The sequence below is a fragment of the Erythrolamprus reginae genome, chromosome 3 (genome assembly GCF_031021105.1).
Source record: "Erythrolamprus reginae isolate rEryReg1 chromosome 3, rEryReg1.hap1, whole genome shotgun sequence".
Taxonomy (NCBI): domain Eukaryota; kingdom Metazoa; phylum Chordata; class Lepidosauria; order Squamata; family Dipsadidae; genus Erythrolamprus; species Erythrolamprus reginae.
Window position 1 is genome coordinate 84,757,430 of NC_091952.1, and position 21,784 is coordinate 84,779,213.

Consider the following 21,784-nt stretch of genomic DNA (forward strand, 5'->3'; position numbering starts at 1 on the left):
ACTGCTCTATATGAAGACAAATATATGGCTGATGCTAAATAAGAACCATACCTATCTCTTCTTACTTATCTATAAATTTTACTTAAAGTCAGATTAGGGGCATACCACGTTTGTAACTCAGAGACTGCCTATAATCGGAAATAATAAATCCACCTATTAAACAAAATTACACTTACCGCTTACCCCACACTTACTGCTATCGCCATGGTCTTGATCTTGCTTTGCTTCATGTTTCACAATCACTGTAGAATAAATTCTCGCCTTTTTATTTATTGATTTAATTTTATTTATTAAATTTATATACGACACACCTCTCTATCAAAGTGACTCTGAATGGCTTATAACTTTTGACTATTTATTTGGAATCCTCAGTATTTGATTCTTGTTCTACCTTGAATCAAATCATCCAGCGTAGACCTTGAATTTAGTTTTACATAGTGATCAAATCAAATCTGATTTAAATACATGAAAAGCAAATCTGTTATTTTACCCTACGTTTAAATTAAGCACAGATGCCTTTTTAGCTACTTGCTTTTAATACAAATATAATGCAGCTCTGTTTCATATTTCTCTGTTTCATATTTCTGTGAATTGCACCATAAGCAACTTCTTTTCTTTACTTACAAGTAATGGAGGGTTGAATTTGACTGACCCTTCACAACCACTGTTGTCACTGAACTTATCTCTCTTACCTTGGAGGCAGCCTAGAGACTCAACAGGGGTTTGGCGCCCAACACCATTCGCAGACAGGTGGCGGCACTCTTCTCAGTCCTGGTGTGTGAACAGGTCGGATCCTTGTCTCAGTTCTCCACCATCCATCATTTCCTTAAGGGCGTGACCAACCTGCATCCACCCACAATTCACCGTTATCCCACCTGGAACCTTCCACACATTCTGAAGTCTCTCATGGAACCACCATATGAACCACTCCGAGAAGCTTTACTCAGGCATCTATCCATAAAGGTGGCCTTTCTGTTGGCCATCATATCTGCCCACCACATTTCAGAACTTTCAGCTCGTTCAGTCAAGGGGGACCTGTTTTGTCTTCCAACCGGATAAGGTAACTCTCAGACTTGATCCTTCATTCATTCCCAAGGTGAATTCAGTCTTCCATTGATCGCAGAAGCTTATCCTTCCTTCCTTCTGTGCCTCTACAGCCTACCCTTCTGAACAACATTGGCATATGCTGGATGTACAAAGGAGTTCTTAAGACCTACCTAGACCGTATCAAGGACCTCAGGAAATCCAAGGCTCTCTTTGTGGGATTTTATCCTCAATCCCTGGGGAATAGAGTCCTCGGCCACCAAAGGGCAATGGATCAGAAGCGCCATCACCAAGGCCTATGAGATAGTCGGCCTTCCAACATCACAGCACACTCCACCAGGAAATCAGCCCCTTCAGCAGCTTGGTCCACATAGGCGTCTTTAGAGGAGGTCTGTCGGGCAGCTACATGGGCTCACCCTTTCCAGTTCATCAATCACTACAAAATTTACTCTTATGCGTCTGCAGACGCCACTTTGGAAGGAGGGTACTATAGAAAGTGTTGGAAACTCGTTGAGTGCATATGACACTCATCCCTCCCTGGGACCTCTGCTTTGGTACCATTCTGAAGGCTGGTTCTACCCCTGGATGGAGAATAGGTGTTATAATCTTACCTGAATGCCTCTTCTCATCTGGTGGAACCAGCCTTCAGTCCCACCCTTGTTTTCTACCTCTGTTTTTCTCTGTCACACACTATTTCTTATTCGTATCTTGGCAACTAGCTACAGGTAAGGGAGTCCACACAGCTTAGAGCAGTGATGGTGAAACCTTTTTGGTTCGCATGCCACAAGGGGATGTGTGGGCAGCCTAGCATGTGTTCACATGGCCATCCCCCTTCTCTCTCCCCACGCATGTGCATGGCCCTTGCACGCTGCCCTCCCCATATGTGCACAGGATTTTGTGAAGCCATGGGGAAGTGGTGGGTTCCTACCAGTGCGGTCCAGAGAACTGCAGAGGTAGGAACCCATTGATGATGCAATTCTTGGCGATTTTTTTCCTGGCATCTCCTGAGAAGAAGCTTTTCAGTTGTGTTTCGGATGAATAATAAAGATCAGCATTAAGACAAGGGCAGGCAGGAGGGTTTCTTCTGAAATGGAGATGCTGGGGAAAAATTGCCAAAAATTACATCTTCAGTGGGCTTTTACTGGTGCGGCAGTCTGGTAGGAACCCGCCACTGCCTGGAGGTGAAAAAAATTACCCAATGGACAAACCGGAAGCATATTTTTCTGAATTTTCGGTTTGTTCATTGGGTGAAGCGGCCTTTCCCATGGCCAAAAATCAGCTGGCCAGCATGCGCATGTGTGCTGGAGCTGACACAGGGCAACACCTTGTGTGTCCTCCGATATGGCTCTATGGGCCACCTGTGGCACGCTTGCCATAAGTTTGCCATCACGGGCTTAGAGGATAGCACTAAGCCGCCATGCTCGAGTCTAGTCTTCAGGATTCATCAGATCTTTGGGTCTTAAGGTGGATCCTGGCAATTTTTCAAATGAGACTGACTCGATCCTCAAGATGATTGGTCAAGGACAAACCCATTCTGAAGGCTGGTTCCACCAGATGAGAAGAGGCGTTCAGGTAAGATTACAACGCCTATTTCATCTTGGTTTCTGGCTTGATATTTATTGTTGTCATCACCTATTGAGCTTTGTCAATATATGGCAAAGATAAGGGCTGTATAACCCATGATCTTTTTTTCTGATTTATTTTAAAATTAGAAAACAATGATGTAGCCAACAGAATCTTTCCCTTTTTTTGGGAGACCGGGAGATAGAAGAGACCATTCTTGCAAGCAAGCAATAAAATAAATTTTTTAAAAATGAATGTAAAAAGATCTCTTTTTAGTTTTAATTGGTTATAGTCCATGAGAAGCAATTTTAAAAAGTGCTCTCATCAAAGTTATAAATAGAATAGAAATAGAAGATTTTAGACAAACTGCATGATGCTTGGATCAATCATATTTTAGGACCAACATATATGAGAAGGCTCTAAATTGCACGTATCTCTGCAAAAACGTAAATAAATAAAAGCACATGATTACTGAGCTGGTACGTAGAATATAAGCACCAGACACAAAATATTAGCCTTAGTAAAAATGAATTTGTAGCTGCATATTTTTCACCTATTCTTTCAGAAAAGCACAGAAACAAATATCCTTCTGTTTTAAATTTTCTGTGGACTTCCCCCTCCAGATCCACTCCAGTTGATTATTTCTGGAGTAGCTGGGAGGAAGGAATGAATGGCGGCCTCTCTCCCCCAGCTTCAGTTTCCGGCTTATCTCTTTAATTTTAAAAAGACCAACACTTTTTCTACCTAGACAAAAGGTAGAATGTTGGGGATAATCTCCTTGATATGTGAACTCAACTCTGCCTCCTCAGTTTGAATGTTGATTGAAACTGAGAGCCTGCCTCTCAAGGATGATGGAGAGGGGGCCTTGCCTGCTAATTTCACTCTGGTGGGTATATTGCAAAGAATAAATTTGTATTATTCCCTAGGCATCTTGGGGAACTCCTATGCAAAATGTTTCCGTATTTTCATAAGGCCAGCCAGGATATTGATATGCAATGTAGGTTTGTTGAATTTGTTGGCTAGGCAGATTGTTGACTCACTCCAATTCTTTTGTTGAAGGTTTTCTCTGTGTGTTTGCTCCTGATGCTGCTCCTCAGCCTGATGAATGAGAATAATGCCCCATGAGCTTCAAATCTCTGTACTTTTCTGTCCCAGCAGGAGAGAAGCTTTTATTTTTATGTAAAAACATTCCCACAGTGTCTTATTTTTGGTTTAGCACTACAGCTAAATAGACCTTTATATTGTGCTTTATTTAAAGCTTAGGTTCTGGGCTTTTTTTTTTTTAAACAACTCAAGGAATTAGCCTGGCTTGTTTCAAGCAAATCTGTTTTATAGTTTGCACTGATGCAAATCCCAGTTTTAAATTTGAAATTCTTCCATCAGGTTGGAAAAGAGTCTTGTCACCTTAAAATGTGCCCTCTGTGATTTTATTTATTTTATTAAATTTGACTTCTAGAAAGTTTTGGGAAACCTTTTATCTAAGAATTCAAATACAAGCATATTGAAATATTGAAAAGGCATTAATTATCCAATAGTATAAACAATTAAGTTCCTTTAAAAGTAAATTAAAATTGTTGTAGCATTAGACATTTCAATTCAATACAATAGCTTTGATTCAGACTATTTCTCCAAAATTCTGCTGCCAACATTATTTTAAGATAATGTTTTATTAGATGAATCCTCCTTTTATTTAGGATGCTGTAAAGTATTCACTTTTTCTATTAAACTACCTTGAATTAAGGGACTACAGGGTTGTAAAAAAAAAGGAAAAAAAATCTAGATTTTTAATATATAATTTTGTTTTTGAGCATTTCAGTTTTTGTGCATTTACAATAAATACAATAAAAACTTTCTAATTCCATGGATAGATACAAAATATTCTGCTATTTTGTAAAAAAGATTTTGCCTGATCAATTTTTTTAAGGTAATGATTAAACAATTGATATCAATGCAAAAATTAAAAAAACCGTCTTAGAACCAAGGAAAAGCTAAAAAGTCATACTTATGCATCAGAAGAAGGAGGCATAAGGATGACTTTTAGCTTTGCCTTGGTTCTAAGAAGTGGGTTTTTTGCATTAATATATTTACTATTCTATATATTTACTGATCATACAGTATTTACTATAATATTAATTCATTGTATATAAATTGAATAAAAGTTGTTTCACTGTTAAACTATAGTTAACATTAATCACAATTTGTGATGTCACACAAAAGATATAGATACAATCAAGAAAAAAAGGACTATTAATAATACTGTGCTGCAAAGTGATGTATATTTCTTAGCTGGAATTCATCTAACACAGTGTTTTTCAACCAGTGTGCCGTGAGACATGGTCAGGTGTGCCGCGAAGCTCAGAGAGAAAGAAAGCAAGAGAGAGAAAGAGAGAGAGAGAGAAAGAGAACAAGAGAGAAATAAAGCGAGAGAGAGAGAGAGAACAAGAGAAAGAAAGAGACAGAGCAAGAGAGAAAAAGAAAGCAAGAGAGAGAGAAAACAAGAGAAAGAAAGAGAGAGAAAGAGAGAGAAAGAAAGCAAGAGAGAGAGAGAAAACAAGAGAAAGAAAGAGAGAGAGCAAGAGAGAGAGAGAAAGCAAGAGAGAGAAAGAAAGCAAGAGAGAGAGAGAAAGAGAGGGAGGGAAGGAGAGAGAGAAAGACATAGAGGGAGGTAGGGAGGGAGAGAGAAAGAGAGCAAAAAAGAGAGAAAGGAAGGAAGAGAAAGAGGGAGGGAGGGAGAAAGAAATAGAGTGAAGGGGAGGAAGAGAAAAAGAGAGAGAATTTTTTTGTCCAAACTTTTTTTAGCCGCGCCCCCCTCCCACTCAATGTGCCCCAGGGTTACGTAAATGTAAAAAATGTGCCGCGACTCAAAAAAGGTTGAAAATCACTGATCTAACATTGCCAATATACAGTATGTATCCATCATTGTTGACCAATTTTGCAGGAGCCAGGGTCACCTTTATTTATGTTTATGTGGCTTATGTTAGCCTCTACCAAGAAAAATAAATGTTTCAGAAATTTTGTATTGATTTTTGGTGGTCTGCTGAGTGCAAATCTGGTATTAGTTGTCACCTATAAAGTCATTCATGGATTCTGATTGCTTTGGGAACCAACCTTCCCCTGTTGTTTGTTCTCTGGGAGAATTTATATGCTTCAGATCCCACCTATAAAGCACTGTCACTTTGTGGGACCTAGGATACATGACTTTATGGTAGCTATGCCTGCTCTGTGAAACATCATGTCCATTGAGAACATTATCACTCTGTACCTGTTGGGCTTTTCTACAGTTGTACAGAATTCTATGCAATAATAGCCCGCAAGGTTTTGTGCAGGTGATACACATGTGCTACCCCTTTTTAAGTAACTGTATTGGCTGTCCATTTGCTGATGGGCGCTATTTGTCACCTTTAAAGCTCTTCATGGCTTGGAACCAGTACATTTGAATGATTGTCACTTCCTGGTTTGTTTGTTTGTTTGTTTGTTTGTTTGTTTGTTTATTTATTTATTTATTTATTTATTTATTTATTTATTTATTACTTAGATTTGTATGCCGCCCATCTCCGAAGACTCGGGGCGGCTCACAACACGTGGAAACAAATCATAAATAATTTGACAAATTTAACAATATTTAAAGATTTAAAACAGACCCCATATACTAACAGACATACACACAAGCATACCATATATAAATTAAACATGCCCAGGGGGAGATGTTTCAGTTCCCCCATGCCTGACGGCAAAGGTGGGTTTTAAGGAGTTTACGGAAGGCAGGAAGAGATGGGGCAGTTCTAATCTCCGGGGGGAGTTGGTTCCAGAGGGCCAGTGCCGCCACAGAGAAGGCTCTTCCCCTGGGGCCCGCCAACCGACATTGTTTAGTTGACGGGACCCGGAGAAGGCCCACTCTGTGGGACCTAATCGGTCGCTGGGATTCGTGCGGCAGGAGGCGGTCTCAGAGATATTCTGGTCCAGTGCCATGAAGGGCTTTAAAGGTCATAACCAACACTTTGAATTGTGACCGGAAACTGATCGGCAGCCAATGCAGACTGCGGAGTGATGGTGAAACATGGGCATACCTAGGTAAGCCCATGACTGCTCTCGCAGCTGCATTCTGCACGATCTGAAGTTTCCGAACACTTTTCAAAGGTAGCCCCATGTAGAGAGCATTACAGTAGTCGAACCTCGAGGTGATGAGGGCATGAGTGACTGTGAGCAATGAGTCCCGGTCCAGATAGGGCCGCAACTGGTGCACCAGGCGAACCTGGGCAAACGCCCCCCTCGCCACAGCTGAGAGATGTTTTTCTAATGTGAGCTGTGGATCGAGGAGGACGCCCAAGTTGCGGACCCTCTCTGAGGGGGTCAATAATTCCCCCCCCCAGGGTAATGGACGGACAGATGGGATTGTCCTTGGGAGGCAAAACCCACAGCCACTCCGTCTTATCCGGGTTCAGCTTGAGTCTGTTGACACCCATCCAGGCCCCAACAGCCTCCAGGCACCGGCACATCACTTCCACCGCTTCGTTGACTGGGCATGGGGTGGAGATGTAAAGCTGGGTATCATCTGCATATTGATGATACCTCACCCCATGTCCTTGGATGATCTCGCCCAGCGGTTTCATGTAGATGTTGAATAGCAGGGGGGAGAGGACCGACCCCTGAGGCACCCCACAAGGGAGAAACCTAGGAGTCGACCTCTGACCCCCCACTAACACCGACTGCGACCGGCCAGAGAGGTAGGAGGAGAACCACTGAAGAACAGTGCCTCCCACCCCCAACCCCTCCAGCTGGTGCAGAAGGATACCATGGTCGATGGTATCGAAAGCCACTGAGAGGTCAAGGAGCACCAGGACAGAGGATAAACCCCTGTCCCGGGCCCGCCAGAGATCATCCATCAACGCGACCAAAGCGGTTTCCGTGCTGTAACCGGGCCTGAAACCCGACTGCTGGGGACCTAGATAATCGGCTTCTTCCAAGGACCGCTGGAGCTGGAGTGCCACCACCTTCTCGACAACCTTCCCCATAAAGGGAAGGTTGGAGACTGGACGATAGTTGTTAAGGACAGCTGGGTCCAGGGAGGGACCCATCAAAGTGGGTAGGTAGGGAATGTTGCTTAAGCAAAGACAGGCCCATTTTGCCAAATGGGCTGGGAGAGCCCAGAGCGAGATAGATCCCATCAAATGACCCAGCTGCTGTGGCCTAGAGGTGGAGCTCTTGTCTCAATCAGGAGGCTGTGAGTTTGATCCTGAGTAGAGGCAGTTTTAGGGTCTCCTGCTTGGACAGGGTTTTGGACTAGATCAAGGTTCGACAAACCCAGGCGCCTGGTCGCCAGTGGCGCCTAGAAAATGTTGTCTGGCGCCTAGAAAATGTTGCCTGCTGTACTGTATGTCAGCGTTTCCCAACCGGTGTGCCGCCTGGGCAGGGCGCTGCGGTGCCTCTGACCTCTCCGCTCCTGCCCGATGCCGCGGTTTCTGGCGCTCTCCTGCTGGGTCCCAAAGAAGGCAGGCAGGAAGGAGAGCTCCATTCTTCGCGCCTTTTTCCCGCCTTCCTTCTTTGGGGCCCAGCAGGAGAGCGCCAGAAACCGCGGCATCGAGCAGGAACCGGGAGGTCGGAGGCACCGGCACGGCAGCGCCCGCCCAGCTGAAGGTTCCCTGTCGTCATCGGCAAGTGTCCTTTGGGGCCCGGCGGGAGGGCACTGGCGGTGGGAGCGGGGGGGGGGCCGCGGCTGCAGCGGCACAGGCAGTCGCGGGGAGATGGCGGGGGGAGCGGGGGGCGGATAAAGCGGCCCCGGGCACCGTTCCCTGTACGCTTTTCCAGGGGCGCGCAGGGAGCCGCGGCCACCCGCCCGCCTACCGGATTTCCCTCCGCGCGGCTGGGGAGGTGGATTCGCCGCCCCCGCCAGCCCGATCTCCCTCCAGTGGCTGGTGACGTAGTTCTACCGCCCTCGCCAGCCTGATCTCCCTCCGTGGGGGGGTGGGGGGCGACGAACCGACGACCGGGGGCTGTCCGTCCGTGTTGGGTGGTGCAGGGCAGGCACAGGCAGCCCCAGGGGAGAACAAGGGAGGGAGAGAAAGGAAAGAGAGAGTAAGGGAGGGAGAGAAAATTGAATGAAGGAGGGAGAGAAAGAAAGAGTAAGAAGCAGAAAGGATAGAGAAAAAGGAAGAGAAAGGGAGGGGGAGAAAGGAAAGAGGGAGGAAGGGGGGGAGAGAAAATTGAATGCAGGAGGGAGAGAAAGAAAGAGTAAGAAGTAGAAAGGATAGAGATAAAGGAAGAGAAAGAGGGGGAGAAAGGAAAGAGGGAGGGAGGCGGGAGAGAAAATTGAATGAAGGAGGGAGAGAAAGAAAGAGTAAGAAGTAGAAAGGATAGAGAAAAAGGAAGAGAAAGGGAGGGGGAGAAAGGAAAGAGGGAGGAAGGGGGAGAGAAAGAAGATATGAAGGAGGGAGAAAAAGAAAGAGAGATAGGAAGGAAAGAGGGAGAGAAAGGAATGAGAGAGAAAGGGAGGGAGAGAAAGGGAATGAAAGAGGGAGAAGGGGTGAGAGATAGAAAGGATAGACAGAAAGGGAGAGAAAGGAAAGAGAGAAAGGGAGGGAGAGGAAGGAAAGAGATGAGAGAGGAAGGAGGAGACAGAAAGAGAGGAAGGAAGGAAGGAAGAGAGAAAGAAAGAGGGATGGAGAGAGAAAGGAAGGAAGAGAGAGAAAGAGGGAGGGAGAGAGAAATAGAGCGAAAGGGAGGAAGAGAGATTTTTTTTGTCCAAACTTTTTTTAGCGCCCCCCCCCATGTTCCCCAGGATTTTGAAAATATGAAAAATGTGCCGCGGCTCCAAAAAGGTTGGGAAACACTGCTGTATGTGTATACAGTATATTTTTCCCGCCTTGTGTTTACGCCCAGAAATGGTACATCTTGGCTTCCGTAGCTCCGCCCATCAACCTCGGAGCGAGCTGCTTTCCCAGCGTCCCCTGCGCTTGCGTGCGTCTCTCCCTCCCCCCCTTGCCTCCATTCCGCCTCCTACTCGAACCCCTTCACTCCCCCCCACCGCACACAGACGCTCCGATCTTGGCCGCTCACCCGCCTTCGGAGAGAAGCGGAAGCCCCTCCCCTCCCGGCGTGAGGTTTTGTTCATTCCTCCTCCGGCCGCGTGCGCGGTGACTTCCGACCAGTAACCCCTCCTCCCCCCTCCCCCCCTCACCCGCGTCCCCGGCCCGGTCTCCCTTTCCTTCTTCTCTGTTTCGGTTTCTGACTAACGGTCTCCCCTCGGATCCCGACGGGAGTACAGCAGAGCCGGCTCGGCGGAGCCAGGCCTGCGCCGGGGGGGAGGGGGTGAAAGCGATGTCAGGTGGAGACTCGGCAAAAAACCAAGTTTGCTTAAAAAAAATTCTGGCTCCTAAATTTTTTGGCTGGCTCCTAGATTCTGAACAACTTTGTCGACCCCTGGACTAGATGACCTGCAAGGTCACTTCCAAACTCTGTTAATCTGTAAAAATTGATTGTTTGTTGTCGCCATGGAAGTGGATAATTAATTGTTTTTATTCTTTTTATGTTGAATTTTTGGTTGATTGTAAGATGCTCAGAATCACTGAGAATAAATTCAATTAATAAGTTAGATAATTAGTTAGTTAGTTAATTAGTTAGTTATCTAGTTAGTTAGCTAGTTAGCTAGTTAGCTAGTTAGTTTGCTAGTTCATTCGTTCTTGTGGATCAGGTCCTGTTATTTGGGAAAGTGGCTTCCTCCCTAATAGTATTATAATGGGGAAATAGTTTATGTTGTGTGAGATGTTTGTCAGGGGTCCCCAGTTCCTGGTTTGTGGGTGGGTACAGGTCCGTGGCCCAGAAACTGGGCCATGCAAACAAGCAAAGCCCCATCCATGGGATGCAGACAGCATGTAAAACCACGCTCCTATGGTCCACAGAAAAACCTGTCTCCAGGGAACCGGTCCCTGGTACCCAAAAGCTTGGGGACCACTGATTTATATTGCTGCCCTCCCCAATCTCTTCCATGCATTCTTTTTTGTGATTGTCTTGCTTGTTTTGAGCAGCTAGTTGATCTTTTAATCCTTATGTGTGAGCCACTTATGATAGAGACAAGTCTGAAGTTGACAAACCCGCATAAACATTCAACTATGCGTAGCATTCTGTTTGAAATAAATTTAATAGTATTAGATCCATAACTTAGATTGGGCAACAAACCTCTGGAGTATTAGTAATAAATCATTCTGTAATGGCAATTAAATATAATGCTACAAGTCATCTTATTTGAACCACGTTTTGTTTAAAAGGGTGTCCTTGGAGAGCCTTAATTGAGTCATAGAATTTGATAGAAACAATTGAGGCAGGGCCTCTGCACTTATCACTGTAGGCCTAATTATTCACATAAGAAGGTAAATTATGATGAAATGGCCTGTTATTAATAGTTAGGGAAGCCATTTATCAAATGCAGACATAATACACAAACAAATTACATATGTATATGTACAAATTGAGCTGTATTTTAAATCATTGTCTTTTGTACATTTTAGGTATATGGAGAAATAGAATGAGGGGGATTAAAAAGTATCAACTAATTACCCAGTGCTAATTAAATAAATCTAGCCTTTTTTTTCTGACAGCAGAATGCACTTAAAATAAGTTGCTGAACATTTTGCTTTGAGCTGTAAATTATTGTAAGATTATTCTTCATTCAGGCCATAAACTAAAGGGAGCTTAAGGATTCAGAATAAGAATTATGAAGAAAACTTCAAATGAACTGAAGAAAACCATATAATTTTTAACACTGAGTTGGGAAACTGGATTAGTTAGTAACTGGGGAGAAAATTATACATATACACACGTGTGTATGTGTGTGTGGACACACATACAGAATATATTCTTGTTTTAACAAGTTGCTTACAGTTGTTTTTTTGTGCAGAACAAGATATAAAAAAGAAGACTATTGAAAGGAAAGACATACAGTATCTACTTCAGAGCTACTGTTTTCATTGTGGTACAGTGGTAGTAGTACCCATGCTGACTGTGCTTATCCAACTCAACCCATAGTAGCATTTGGAATAAATGACAATAATTGTCTATCTCCACAATGCCATCTGTAAACTATATTACAAAGTAAAGCTATGTTTCTGCTTGAATGTGCTCTGCAGTGAATTAATATTTCCATGCTGGGCAGGCAAGCAGAGTAGAAATTAGAAGCAAATAAATGTAGATGGTCTAAAAATTAAGAAATTCTAAATTTACTGGGTGTTAGGCCAATGGGGATGAGGATTCAGTAAATCACACCTGGGCATTTTATGACCTATAAACTACATCTGGCCCATAGGTAGTCCTAGTACAGACCATGGCATTGGTAGTGGGGGATGGGATATTATCAGAGGCTGGGACACCAGCATGGGATCAACATTGGAGCACCGTAAGATAGGGTAGAGGTGCAGCAACAGTGAGAGGGTGTGGGACAGCAGAAGGAGCAGGGCGGCGGGATAGGGTGTGGGACATAAGACCTTCTACAACATTCCCAGTTTCTCATAAATTTCCCCTTGGAAAAATTAATTGCCCCAGCCATGCAATAGATTCTCATTTTCCATTAGATTCTCATCTTCCTAGATCAGAGATCTTCAAACTTGGCAACTTTAAGACTTGTGGACTTCAACTCCCAGAATTCTGCAGCCAGCATAACTGACTGAAGAATTCTGGGAGTTGAAGTCCACAAGTCTTAAAGTTGCTAAGTTTGGGGACCCCTGTCCTAGACCTTTGAAGATCTTTTTGAGGCTAGAATTTCCTAACTTTGAAAAGAACCAATAAAGGTCTGCTTTCTGGACAATCTGGATGAGTACATTCTGAATTGGGATGGAAAATTCCATCTTTTAATGACAGATTTCTATTTGATAGATCTGATCTACTAACCATTTTAAAAAGAGACCTGCTTCAATTGTTAATGCTACTTGAATGTCGTAGAGTTATTACCATTACTTTTTTTCCTATCAAATATAGCAATATCGACAAATGTGGAATGCACAGTATTTGTAGGCATATTCAAAACTAAGATTTTTCCAGGTTATAAATTCATTTCTTAGATTTCAGTAGAATTAATTTATGAGTGATAAATACTTGGTTTTAGTGAGATTGGTTTAAGTTCTATGTCAGAGAATACGGCTGAACTGAAAAATCTGGAGATCTTAAAACCGCTAACAAACAGAAAGTGAAATGATTTCAATAAATCTCCTGGCAGTTGTTCCCATACTTGTTGATTTATCTATAAGCTGTTTAATTTTATTTATTAAATATAAATATGAATGTAAATATATTTCAGAATCAATTGATTCTCTTGCAATTTGAGCATATTTCTTTATTATGAATATAGAATATTGAAACACAGTTTTCATTTTGTGCTTCTCTTTAAATTTTCCAGCTAGCCAAAAAAATTCGGGAAAAGTTTAACCGTTACTTGGATGTGGTCAATCGAAACAAGCATGTAGTGGAAGCTTCATACACTGCTCATTTGACATCTCCGCTCACAGCAATTCAGGACTGTTGCACCATTCCACCATCTATGATGGAGTAAGTATTCAAATATTTTCTATTGGAGATGAAAAAATTCCTTTGGTTTGTTTGTTTTCTGGTCATTGGATCTGATATTAGATCAAGAAGACCATGTTTAAAGTAATAAGGCTTTGGGGAGAAACTTCAGAAATGGTTCCACATTGAGTGTTGATAGCAGGGGAACCATGAACAGAGAAAAATGGTGTTGGGTTATGATTATGGTTTTCCATGAAATCTCTCTGGAAATGAGTTGCTGAAAGAAATTATACAATTTATATGGTATAGAATAAATTATATATTTTATATGTAGCATCTGGGACAAAATCAGATATTTTTCATATGCACTTCCTTCTTTTCTCGTACCTATCTAATAGGCTTCATTAGTCATAGGAAAAAAGGAGAAATTCCAGTGATGGAATTTGGGTTTTACTTGCAAATAGATGAATTATTGTATAAATAGCACAATAAAAATATTTATTTATTTATTTATTTGTTTGTTTATTTATTTGTCTGTCTGTCTGTCTGTCTGTCTGTCTGTCTGTCTATCTATTTGATTTTTATGCCGCCCTTCTCCTTAGACTCAGGGCGGCTTACAACATGTTAGCAATAGCACTTTTAAACAGAGCCAGCCTATTGCCCCCACAATCCGGGTCCTCATTTTACCCACCTCGGAAGGATGGAAGGCTGAGTCAACCTTGAGCCGGTGATGAGATTTGAACCTTCAGATCTATAGTCAGCTTCAGTGGCCTGCAGTACAGCACTCTACCTGCTGCGCCACCCCGGCTCACTTCATATTGTGTCAAGGTCTTGTGCAAATATATTGTGATAGCAAGAAAATATGTGACCATGGGATATAAGTAAAAGGAATATGTTACTATTATCATCAGCTGAACTCGACCCACTGCAGGATAAAAGCCTGTTCATTGAATGATATGGACCATAATGTATGCTGATCCAATGCAGGATGGTAGTTTTTTTTTTTAATTCCCAGATTAGGCCTGGGAAAAAAATGACTTGCCTAAAATCACCAATATGGCTTCAGGGATAGGTTCTACTTACCTTCCCTACCGGTTCAGGGTCATGCCGGAAGTGTGTGTTTTGTGCATGCTTGCTATGCTTGTATGCGCACCCTCATCACTCCTGGGTTAAACTCATCTGTGCATGCACAGGAGGCTTTGTGCATGCGCAGAGCGTTATTTTCACATAAATTTGGCTCTGGTGGATGGGCAAACCGGTTCAGGGCGTGACCAGATGGCTATCACTGCCAGTTTGGTGAGCGGTGGAAAATTCCCGCTACCGGATCTATAGAACTGGCCTGAATCAGCAGAAACCTACCTCTGTATAACTTCTATGTCTAAATTAGAATTATAATCTGGGTTTCCCCAATCACAGTCCAGCACCTTAATTACTATACCACATTAGCGCTCAGGGAATAGAAATACCTATCTTTCTATCTGCCAGTCAATCAATTAGTCAGTCATAAGCCCTAGAAAATATAACAAACAGTTGTTTGAGGAGGAATAATGGTTATTGCTGGTTCTTTTAAAATAATGCTAACTTGAAAGTGGAAAAAACTGTTATAAAAGTTAATAAGTTGACTGATCAGTCCAGAAGAAAATATCTATAAACAGGTAATGCAGGTGGTCCTCAGGTCACAGTGACAATTGGGACAAAATTTCTGTCTCCAAGGAATGCAGTCATAAATGGTGGTGTCACATGATTCCATTGTTTAGCAACAGTAATCCTGGCAATCAGGATGGCTCAGGATTGTGTGATTCTTTAACGAGAAGAAGCCAGAATCTTAGGCAACGCACGTGGGCGGGCACTATGGAGTTGTGAGCACGTAGCCAGAGGCCATGGGCAGATGATACAGAATGCAGGCAGGTGGGGATGTGCCAAGAAGTATGAGATCCTTTTTCCAAAATGTTTTTTCTGGGAGAAAAGGTGGCACGAGCAACATATGGGAACGACTTCGTTTATGAGTAGGTGGCAGGGAAGCTCACACATAGCAATCATGGCACTGTGCAATATGCAACTGTTGTAAGGGCAAGCAGGTTGCCAAATGCCCAAATTGAGACCATGCAACTATAGGGGTATTGCAACAGCTGTAACTTTGAGTGCCAGACATAAGCACCACTACCTTAAGTTATATGAAAAAACTCGCTAGATTCATAGTTTACATTAAAGGTTTTGCCCTACCTTGCTTAAGCACATTATTTAGTGCCAAAAGTGGCTTGCATATGTTTAAATATTATTAATAGGCATTAGGAGAAATTATATACCTCTTATTGCAGTTATATATTGCATTAATTGCCAGTGTCTGAGTGGACATCTGCCAAAGTCCGCAAGTTAATTTCCTATAAACAAACAGCTTTCATGCAGCCTTATAAAACATGCCTCTGTTTTACTGGATTAAGGCTTCCAGAATTATAATGATAAACTGCAAAATTACTACACATAGTGATATTATTTGTATATTTTAATAAACTTCAATTGGCTTCTAATGGTACTTTTGAGAAGATCAGAACTTCACCTGTCTCAATTTATTTTAAGCTGTGCCAAAAATAGCAGAGCCTAATCTTAAAGGAACTATTATTTAGGGGTGTGTCTAGATGCACTCACTGAAGACTTTGACGTAGCCGTACAGAAATCAGTAAATACATTTGAATTGTGCACATCAGTAAAATACATTTGAGCTGTGAGCAGGGAATACACAACTTCGTTCTAAAGGATAGAGTGGAGGTATTTGTACCATTTCATGTAGTTGTGAGAAACAACCTGTAACAACTTACAGATCTGAAAAAAATATTGCAAAATGAAAAGACGTGAGGTACCAATCTATGAGATCAATTGTGTTCTTCATTGTTGTGGTTAGCTCTGGCCCAGCTCCTGCCCCAAGGACTGTGGATGTGGGGGAGACATCCACATGCTGCAGGCCTGTGTTGCCCCCCCCCCCAGTGGAATCTGCTGATGAAGGCTCCTCTGACCAAGAAGACATGAGTGACAGGGAGGAGGAGAGTGTGTCAGACAGCTCAGAAGGAGATCAATTATCTAGCTCCTCCTTGGATTCAGAACAAGAGTTAATGATACAGCCATGCATGCGGAGAGCGATGCATAGGCAACAACAACTGAGGGATTATTATCAAAGAAAGTGAGGCCACCTGTGGTTGGGTGGGGCTGTGGTAATTAGTGAGGCTGCTATAAATAGCAGCCTGTGAGTTTAGCCATTGTGGAGGATTATCTGATCGTTGTTTTTCGTGACTGCTTTGCTGACTTTGACCTTTTGTGTGCCGATTTCCCCCCACTTTGAAACTAAACCAGAGCAAAGTGTGTTTCACTTTGTGAAAGAAGAAGGACTGTGAATTGCCTCACAGCTGCAAGCTAAGTATCACAGAACTGATAAGGGACTTGTACAAATTACCAGTTTGTTTGGAGACAGTGCTGTTTGCTATACCAAAAGAGGGCTTAGGTTAAGGGAATTTTCATTATAAAGAACATTGTTTTGAATTTTCAAACGTGTGTGGGTCTGAAATTTATATCTGTGACTTTTTGGGAGGAGTCTACCAGAGAGCCCGACAGAACATTCATCGTTTAGAAAGAACCTCATTCCAAGTTCTCTTTTGCTCCTTAGAGTTGGAAGAGATAGCTGAGGTAACAAGGTTTGTTCTTTTTAGCCCCAGCTAATGGGGACAATCCTGTGGAGGCTATTTCCCTATCACCACCACCTTCGGATAATTGATAAAACTCTGCTGAATGTTTTGTAGATATTTTATTTTGTTTGCTTGATTTTTTTGTAATTATCAAACCCAGTATTGACTCCTGCAAATGTTCATGCACGTTTCTTGACAACATTTTAAGAAAGATTTTACACTTGCTACCCTTACATCAGGGGTAGGTAACTATGGACCTTTATGGCCTTTGGACTTCAACTCCCAGAATTCCAGGCCTCAGGCAGCACTAGAAATGATAAGATTTTTTCACAGCATGTTTAGCCACTACTTTAGAAGGGCCATCATGTTTAGTATAAATTTACATAAAACTCTTAAATATCTTAAGATAACTATTGAGAACTTTAAAAATCGGTCCTTAGTAACTCATACACTCAACTTCCATGTGCCTAAATTTTGTTTTCTGAATTTTAATTAATGTTAGTGATTTTTTTTTAAAAAAAAGATTCACCTTAAGTATTGTTATTATTTATCTCACTTGTTGAAAAAAATTTGCACTGGAGAAATATTTACCTCTATAACTTACTACTTGGCCACTCTGCCTTAAATATATTTACATGTAATATTTACATAGGTAAACCTATAGATTATTTTTGAAGATCATTTATGATAATTCCTTTAGAAAGTGACCTGGCTCACCCCTATAAAATAGCTGCTTAAATATTTGCTATTGCAGCTTTAGCTTTATCGCAGCTCTTTCTTTTGTTTACCTGTCTTCTCCTGGGCTGTGAAATGGAGAGATAAGGAAATTCCTATACTGATCTTTCAAGTTGTTTGTGCAGTTACATTGTCAGGAATGCTAAAATGGTTTGGTTTTAGTACAGGATAATCCTAACAGTATGCAAAGATACTTACAAAGATTAGAAAAGTCTGATGATCTTGTAAAGGTGGATAATAATAGTAGTAGTAGTAGTAATAATAATAATAATAATAATAATAATAATAATAATAATAATAATAATAATCTTCCAGGGGGACTCTTTGTCCCCATTGCTATTCATCATCGCTATAATCCCGCTGTCACTCATCCTACAGAAAACAAACCTAGGCTATCAAACTGCTAGGAATTCACCAAAAATTTCAAACCTGCTGTATATGAATGACCTGAAGTTGTACGGAAAATCAGAAACTGAGATACTGTGGGACTTCCGACTGACCGAATTCTGAAGCATAACACACCAGACATCCTGATTGTAGAGAAAAAGAAAGAATGGATCATTGACATCGCAATCCCAGGGGACAGCAGAATTGAGGAGAAGAGGCTAGAGAAATTAGTGAAATACGAAGATCTAAAAATCGAGCTGCAACAACTCTGGCATAAGCCAGTGAAAGTGGTCCCAGTGGTACTTGGCACGCTGGGCGCAGTGCCAAAGGATCTCAGTGGACATTTGAAAACCATCGGAATGGACAAAATCTCCATCTGTCAATTGCAAAAGGCCGCTTTACTGGGATCGGCAAACATAATTCGCCGCTACATCACTCAGTCCGACTGGTGATGAAATACGAAATCCAGCATAGTGATCTCGTTTGCTGTGTTGTATTGAAATAATAATAATAATAATAATAATTATTATTATTATTATTATTATTATTAATTAGATTTGTATACCGCCCCTCTCTGAAAACTTGGAGCGGATGGATAGATAGATAGATAGATAGATAGATAGATAGATAGATAGATAGATACAAACAAATTAAATTATAGTAATTTGTACCTACTGAACATATTTGGTGGTGTTTATGGACGTATGCAGTGGACGTATGCAGTTGTCCCTGTTCGGCCCGGTTCTCTGAACCAGTTGTGGTAGCAGTGGGAGGCTCCGCCCACCCACCCGGGATGCTTCTGCACATGTGCTCACAAGTGAACTGGTAGCAATTGGATTTAGAACCCACTATTGGAAATATGCAAAATTTAGGGATTGGCAATATTTAGCAAAGAAGACAATTTTGCTACTGCAGTGTTAGCATTACTCACTTTCTGCTCTTCCTAATTACTAAATGAATTTGATAATACATCCAGAATTCTTAGTATCAGATGTTCCCATGCTGAATTCAGTATCAGGATAATGCACAAAACTGCATGTCTTTTATCCAGTGTTTACTCAAAGGAATCTTGGTTAACTGTACTTACGTGCTTTCAAAGCCGGCCTCCATTATTAGCTTAGATTAAGACTCAGTTGGAACTTTTCAAAAATGCTGTTTGCTTTATATATTTTAGTTCTGCAGTATGCAAATAAAATATTGATTACAAGAACAGGGCTGACCATTAATAAAACATATTCGTTTCAGCACTCTAAAGAAAGCTGTGGTTTCTGAATGACCTTGTTCTGCAGCTGGTATTGGAGAACACGAGAATGAAGCGTATTCATGAGAAATTGACAGAAAATATGACAAAATAACAGGGGATCTTAATATAGTAACCACATCCAGCTGATGACTAGCGTTTTATATGCCCATTTCTCTTCCTTCATTTTATAATACTTAAACTGCATACTAGTTGATTTATTTGTGAATAGTGAATAAAATCCAGTTGGCGCTTACACGAACACTATTTTGATGTAAGATTCAAAGCTTCTGCAAATTTATTTTATCTTCTCCATTTGCTGATCTTCTGCTTGTAAATCTTGTTGAAGGAGAATAAAAATTGACTGCTGCCTGATGGGAATTAAATGTCTGAAGTTCAAAGCGCTTTGCACATCAGAGCAAACGTCAATCAAATGAACATCTTGCAAGCTAGGCAGGGAGTGAATTTCTCCATGGGGAAGAGATCAAAGGGGGAGTCACAGTTCTGTTTTCCCCCCTCGGGATGCAGTTTCGACCAGTTGTTCATTAAAGTGAATCCAGAAGGAACAGTTTTCATATACTGTAGTATAGAAAAAGAAAAGTAGGAAAGAAGACAATTTGGGGCGGAGCTGGATGTGATTTCCTCCAACATAGAGCATCATTTCAAATTGTACAAACTATTTACCACCAAAGCCTCCTCTCCCATTGTTGTAAAAATTCAAAACATTTTGACTTTTTATTAATAATTTTTTGTGATAAATCTATATTTTAAGAATTAACACAGAATAATTCATCTATCTGTCTAAATTCCACATTTAAATGCTGTAGATTGTATGTTGGTGCAATAAACATACACTTATTATATGAACACTTTTTTGGACTAAAGATATACTTAATTATTCATTCAGGTTTTAGTCTATGATAATAGGTTTAAAGTTTAGTAAAGGTGTTGGAAATAACAATATGATGTAGCAGCTTGAAGAATTATACTCTTGATTTCCTTTTAATGGGGACAGTTTTGGGAATGCAAAAAAGTTCCTATAGGAATCTGAAGTACTTCATGCTATCTGTTAATTTAATCCCGACAAGATAAATTTGATTTAACTCTTAAGTCAGAGGTCTCCAATCTTGGCAACTTTAAGACTTGTAGACTTCAGCTCCCAGAATTCCTTTGCCAGCTTGTCTTAAAGTTGCCAAGGTTGGAGACCCCTGCTCTAAGTAAATTTGAGTAGGCTGAGGAATGTATCATGGCTTATTTTATTCAGTCAGTTCTGACATTAATATAAGCAAAATACACATTGGAATGTGCAGATAGAATATTAAAGGATTATTATGTTCATGGGGAAGGTTGTTGAGAAGGTGGTGTTGCTCCAGTTCCAACAGTCCTTGGATGAAACCGATTATCTGGGCCCTCAGCAGTCAGGATTCAGGCCCAGCTACAGCATGGAAACGGCTTTGATTGCGCTGATGGATGATCTCTAGCGGGCCTGGGATAGGGGTTTATCCTCTATCCTGGTGCTCCTGGACCTCTCAGCGGCTTTGGATACCATCACCATGGTATCTTTCTGTGCCGACTGGAGGGGTTGGGAGTGGGAGGCACCGTCTTATGGTGGTTCTCCTCCTACCTCTCTGGTCCATCGCAGTCAGTTTTGGTGGGGGGTCAGAGGTCAACTCCTAGGTCCCTCCCTTGTGGAGTTCCTCAGGGGTCAGTCCTCTCCCCCCTGCTGTTTAATATCTACATGAAACCGTTGAGCGAGATCATCCGAGGGCACAGGGTGAGTTGTCATCAGTATGCTGATGATACTCAACTATACATCTCCACCCCATGTCCACTCAGTGAAGCAGTGGAAGTGATGTGCCAGCGTCTGGAGGCTGTTAGGGTCTAGATGGGTGCTAACAGGCACAAACTTAATCCCGACAAGATGGAGTGGCTGTGGGTTATGGCTCCCAAGGAGGCCTCCATCTGTCCCTCCATTACCCTGGGGGGGGGACTTTTGACACCCTCAGAGAGGGTCTGTAACTTGGGCGTCCTCCTCGATCCACCGCTGACACTGGATCATCATCTTTCAGCTGTGGCGAGGGGGACGTTTGCCAGGTTCTCCTGGTGCACCTGTTGCAGCCCTATCTGGAGAGCGAGTCTCTACTCGCAGCCACTCATGCCCTTATCACCTCCAGGTTCAACTACTGCAATACTCTCTACATGGGGCTACCTCTGAAGAGCATTCAGAAACTATAGATTGTGCAGAATGCAGCCGCGTGAGCAGTCTTGGGCTTTCCAAGGTATGCCCATGTTTCTCCAGCACTCCATGGACTGCATTGGCTGCCAATTGGTTTCTGGACACGATTCAAAGTGTTGGTTATGACCTATAAAGCCCTACATGGCATCGGACCAGATTACTTACGGAACTGCCTTCTGCTGCATGAATCCCAGTGTCCGGTTAGGTCCCACAGAGTCACCCTTCTCCAGGTCCCATCAACTAGACAATGACGCTTGGCACGGCCTAGGGAAAAAGCCTTCTCTGTGGGGGCCCCGGCCCTCTGGAATCAGCTCCCCATGGAGATTCATACTGCTCCCACTCTCCTCGCCTTCCATAAGAATCTGAAAACCTATTTATGTCGCCAGCTTTGCGGTCACTAGACCATAGCCTCTGGCC

General features: G+C 42.2%; 1 protein-coding gene across 2 annotated transcripts in view; it reads left to right on the top strand.

Annotated features, from left to right (window-relative positions):
* Positions 1-21,784, top strand: part of CACHD1 (cache domain containing 1) — a 181,961-nt gene that overhangs the window by 79,751 nt on the left and 80,426 nt on the right. For both annotated transcript variants that reach the window (XM_070746074.1, XM_070746073.1), the window contains exon 3: positions 12,989-13,137. In XM_070746074.1, coding sequence (XP_070602175.1) covers positions 12,989-13,137 — 149 coding nt within the window. The remainder of the gene's footprint in view (positions 1-12,988; positions 13,138-21,784) is intronic.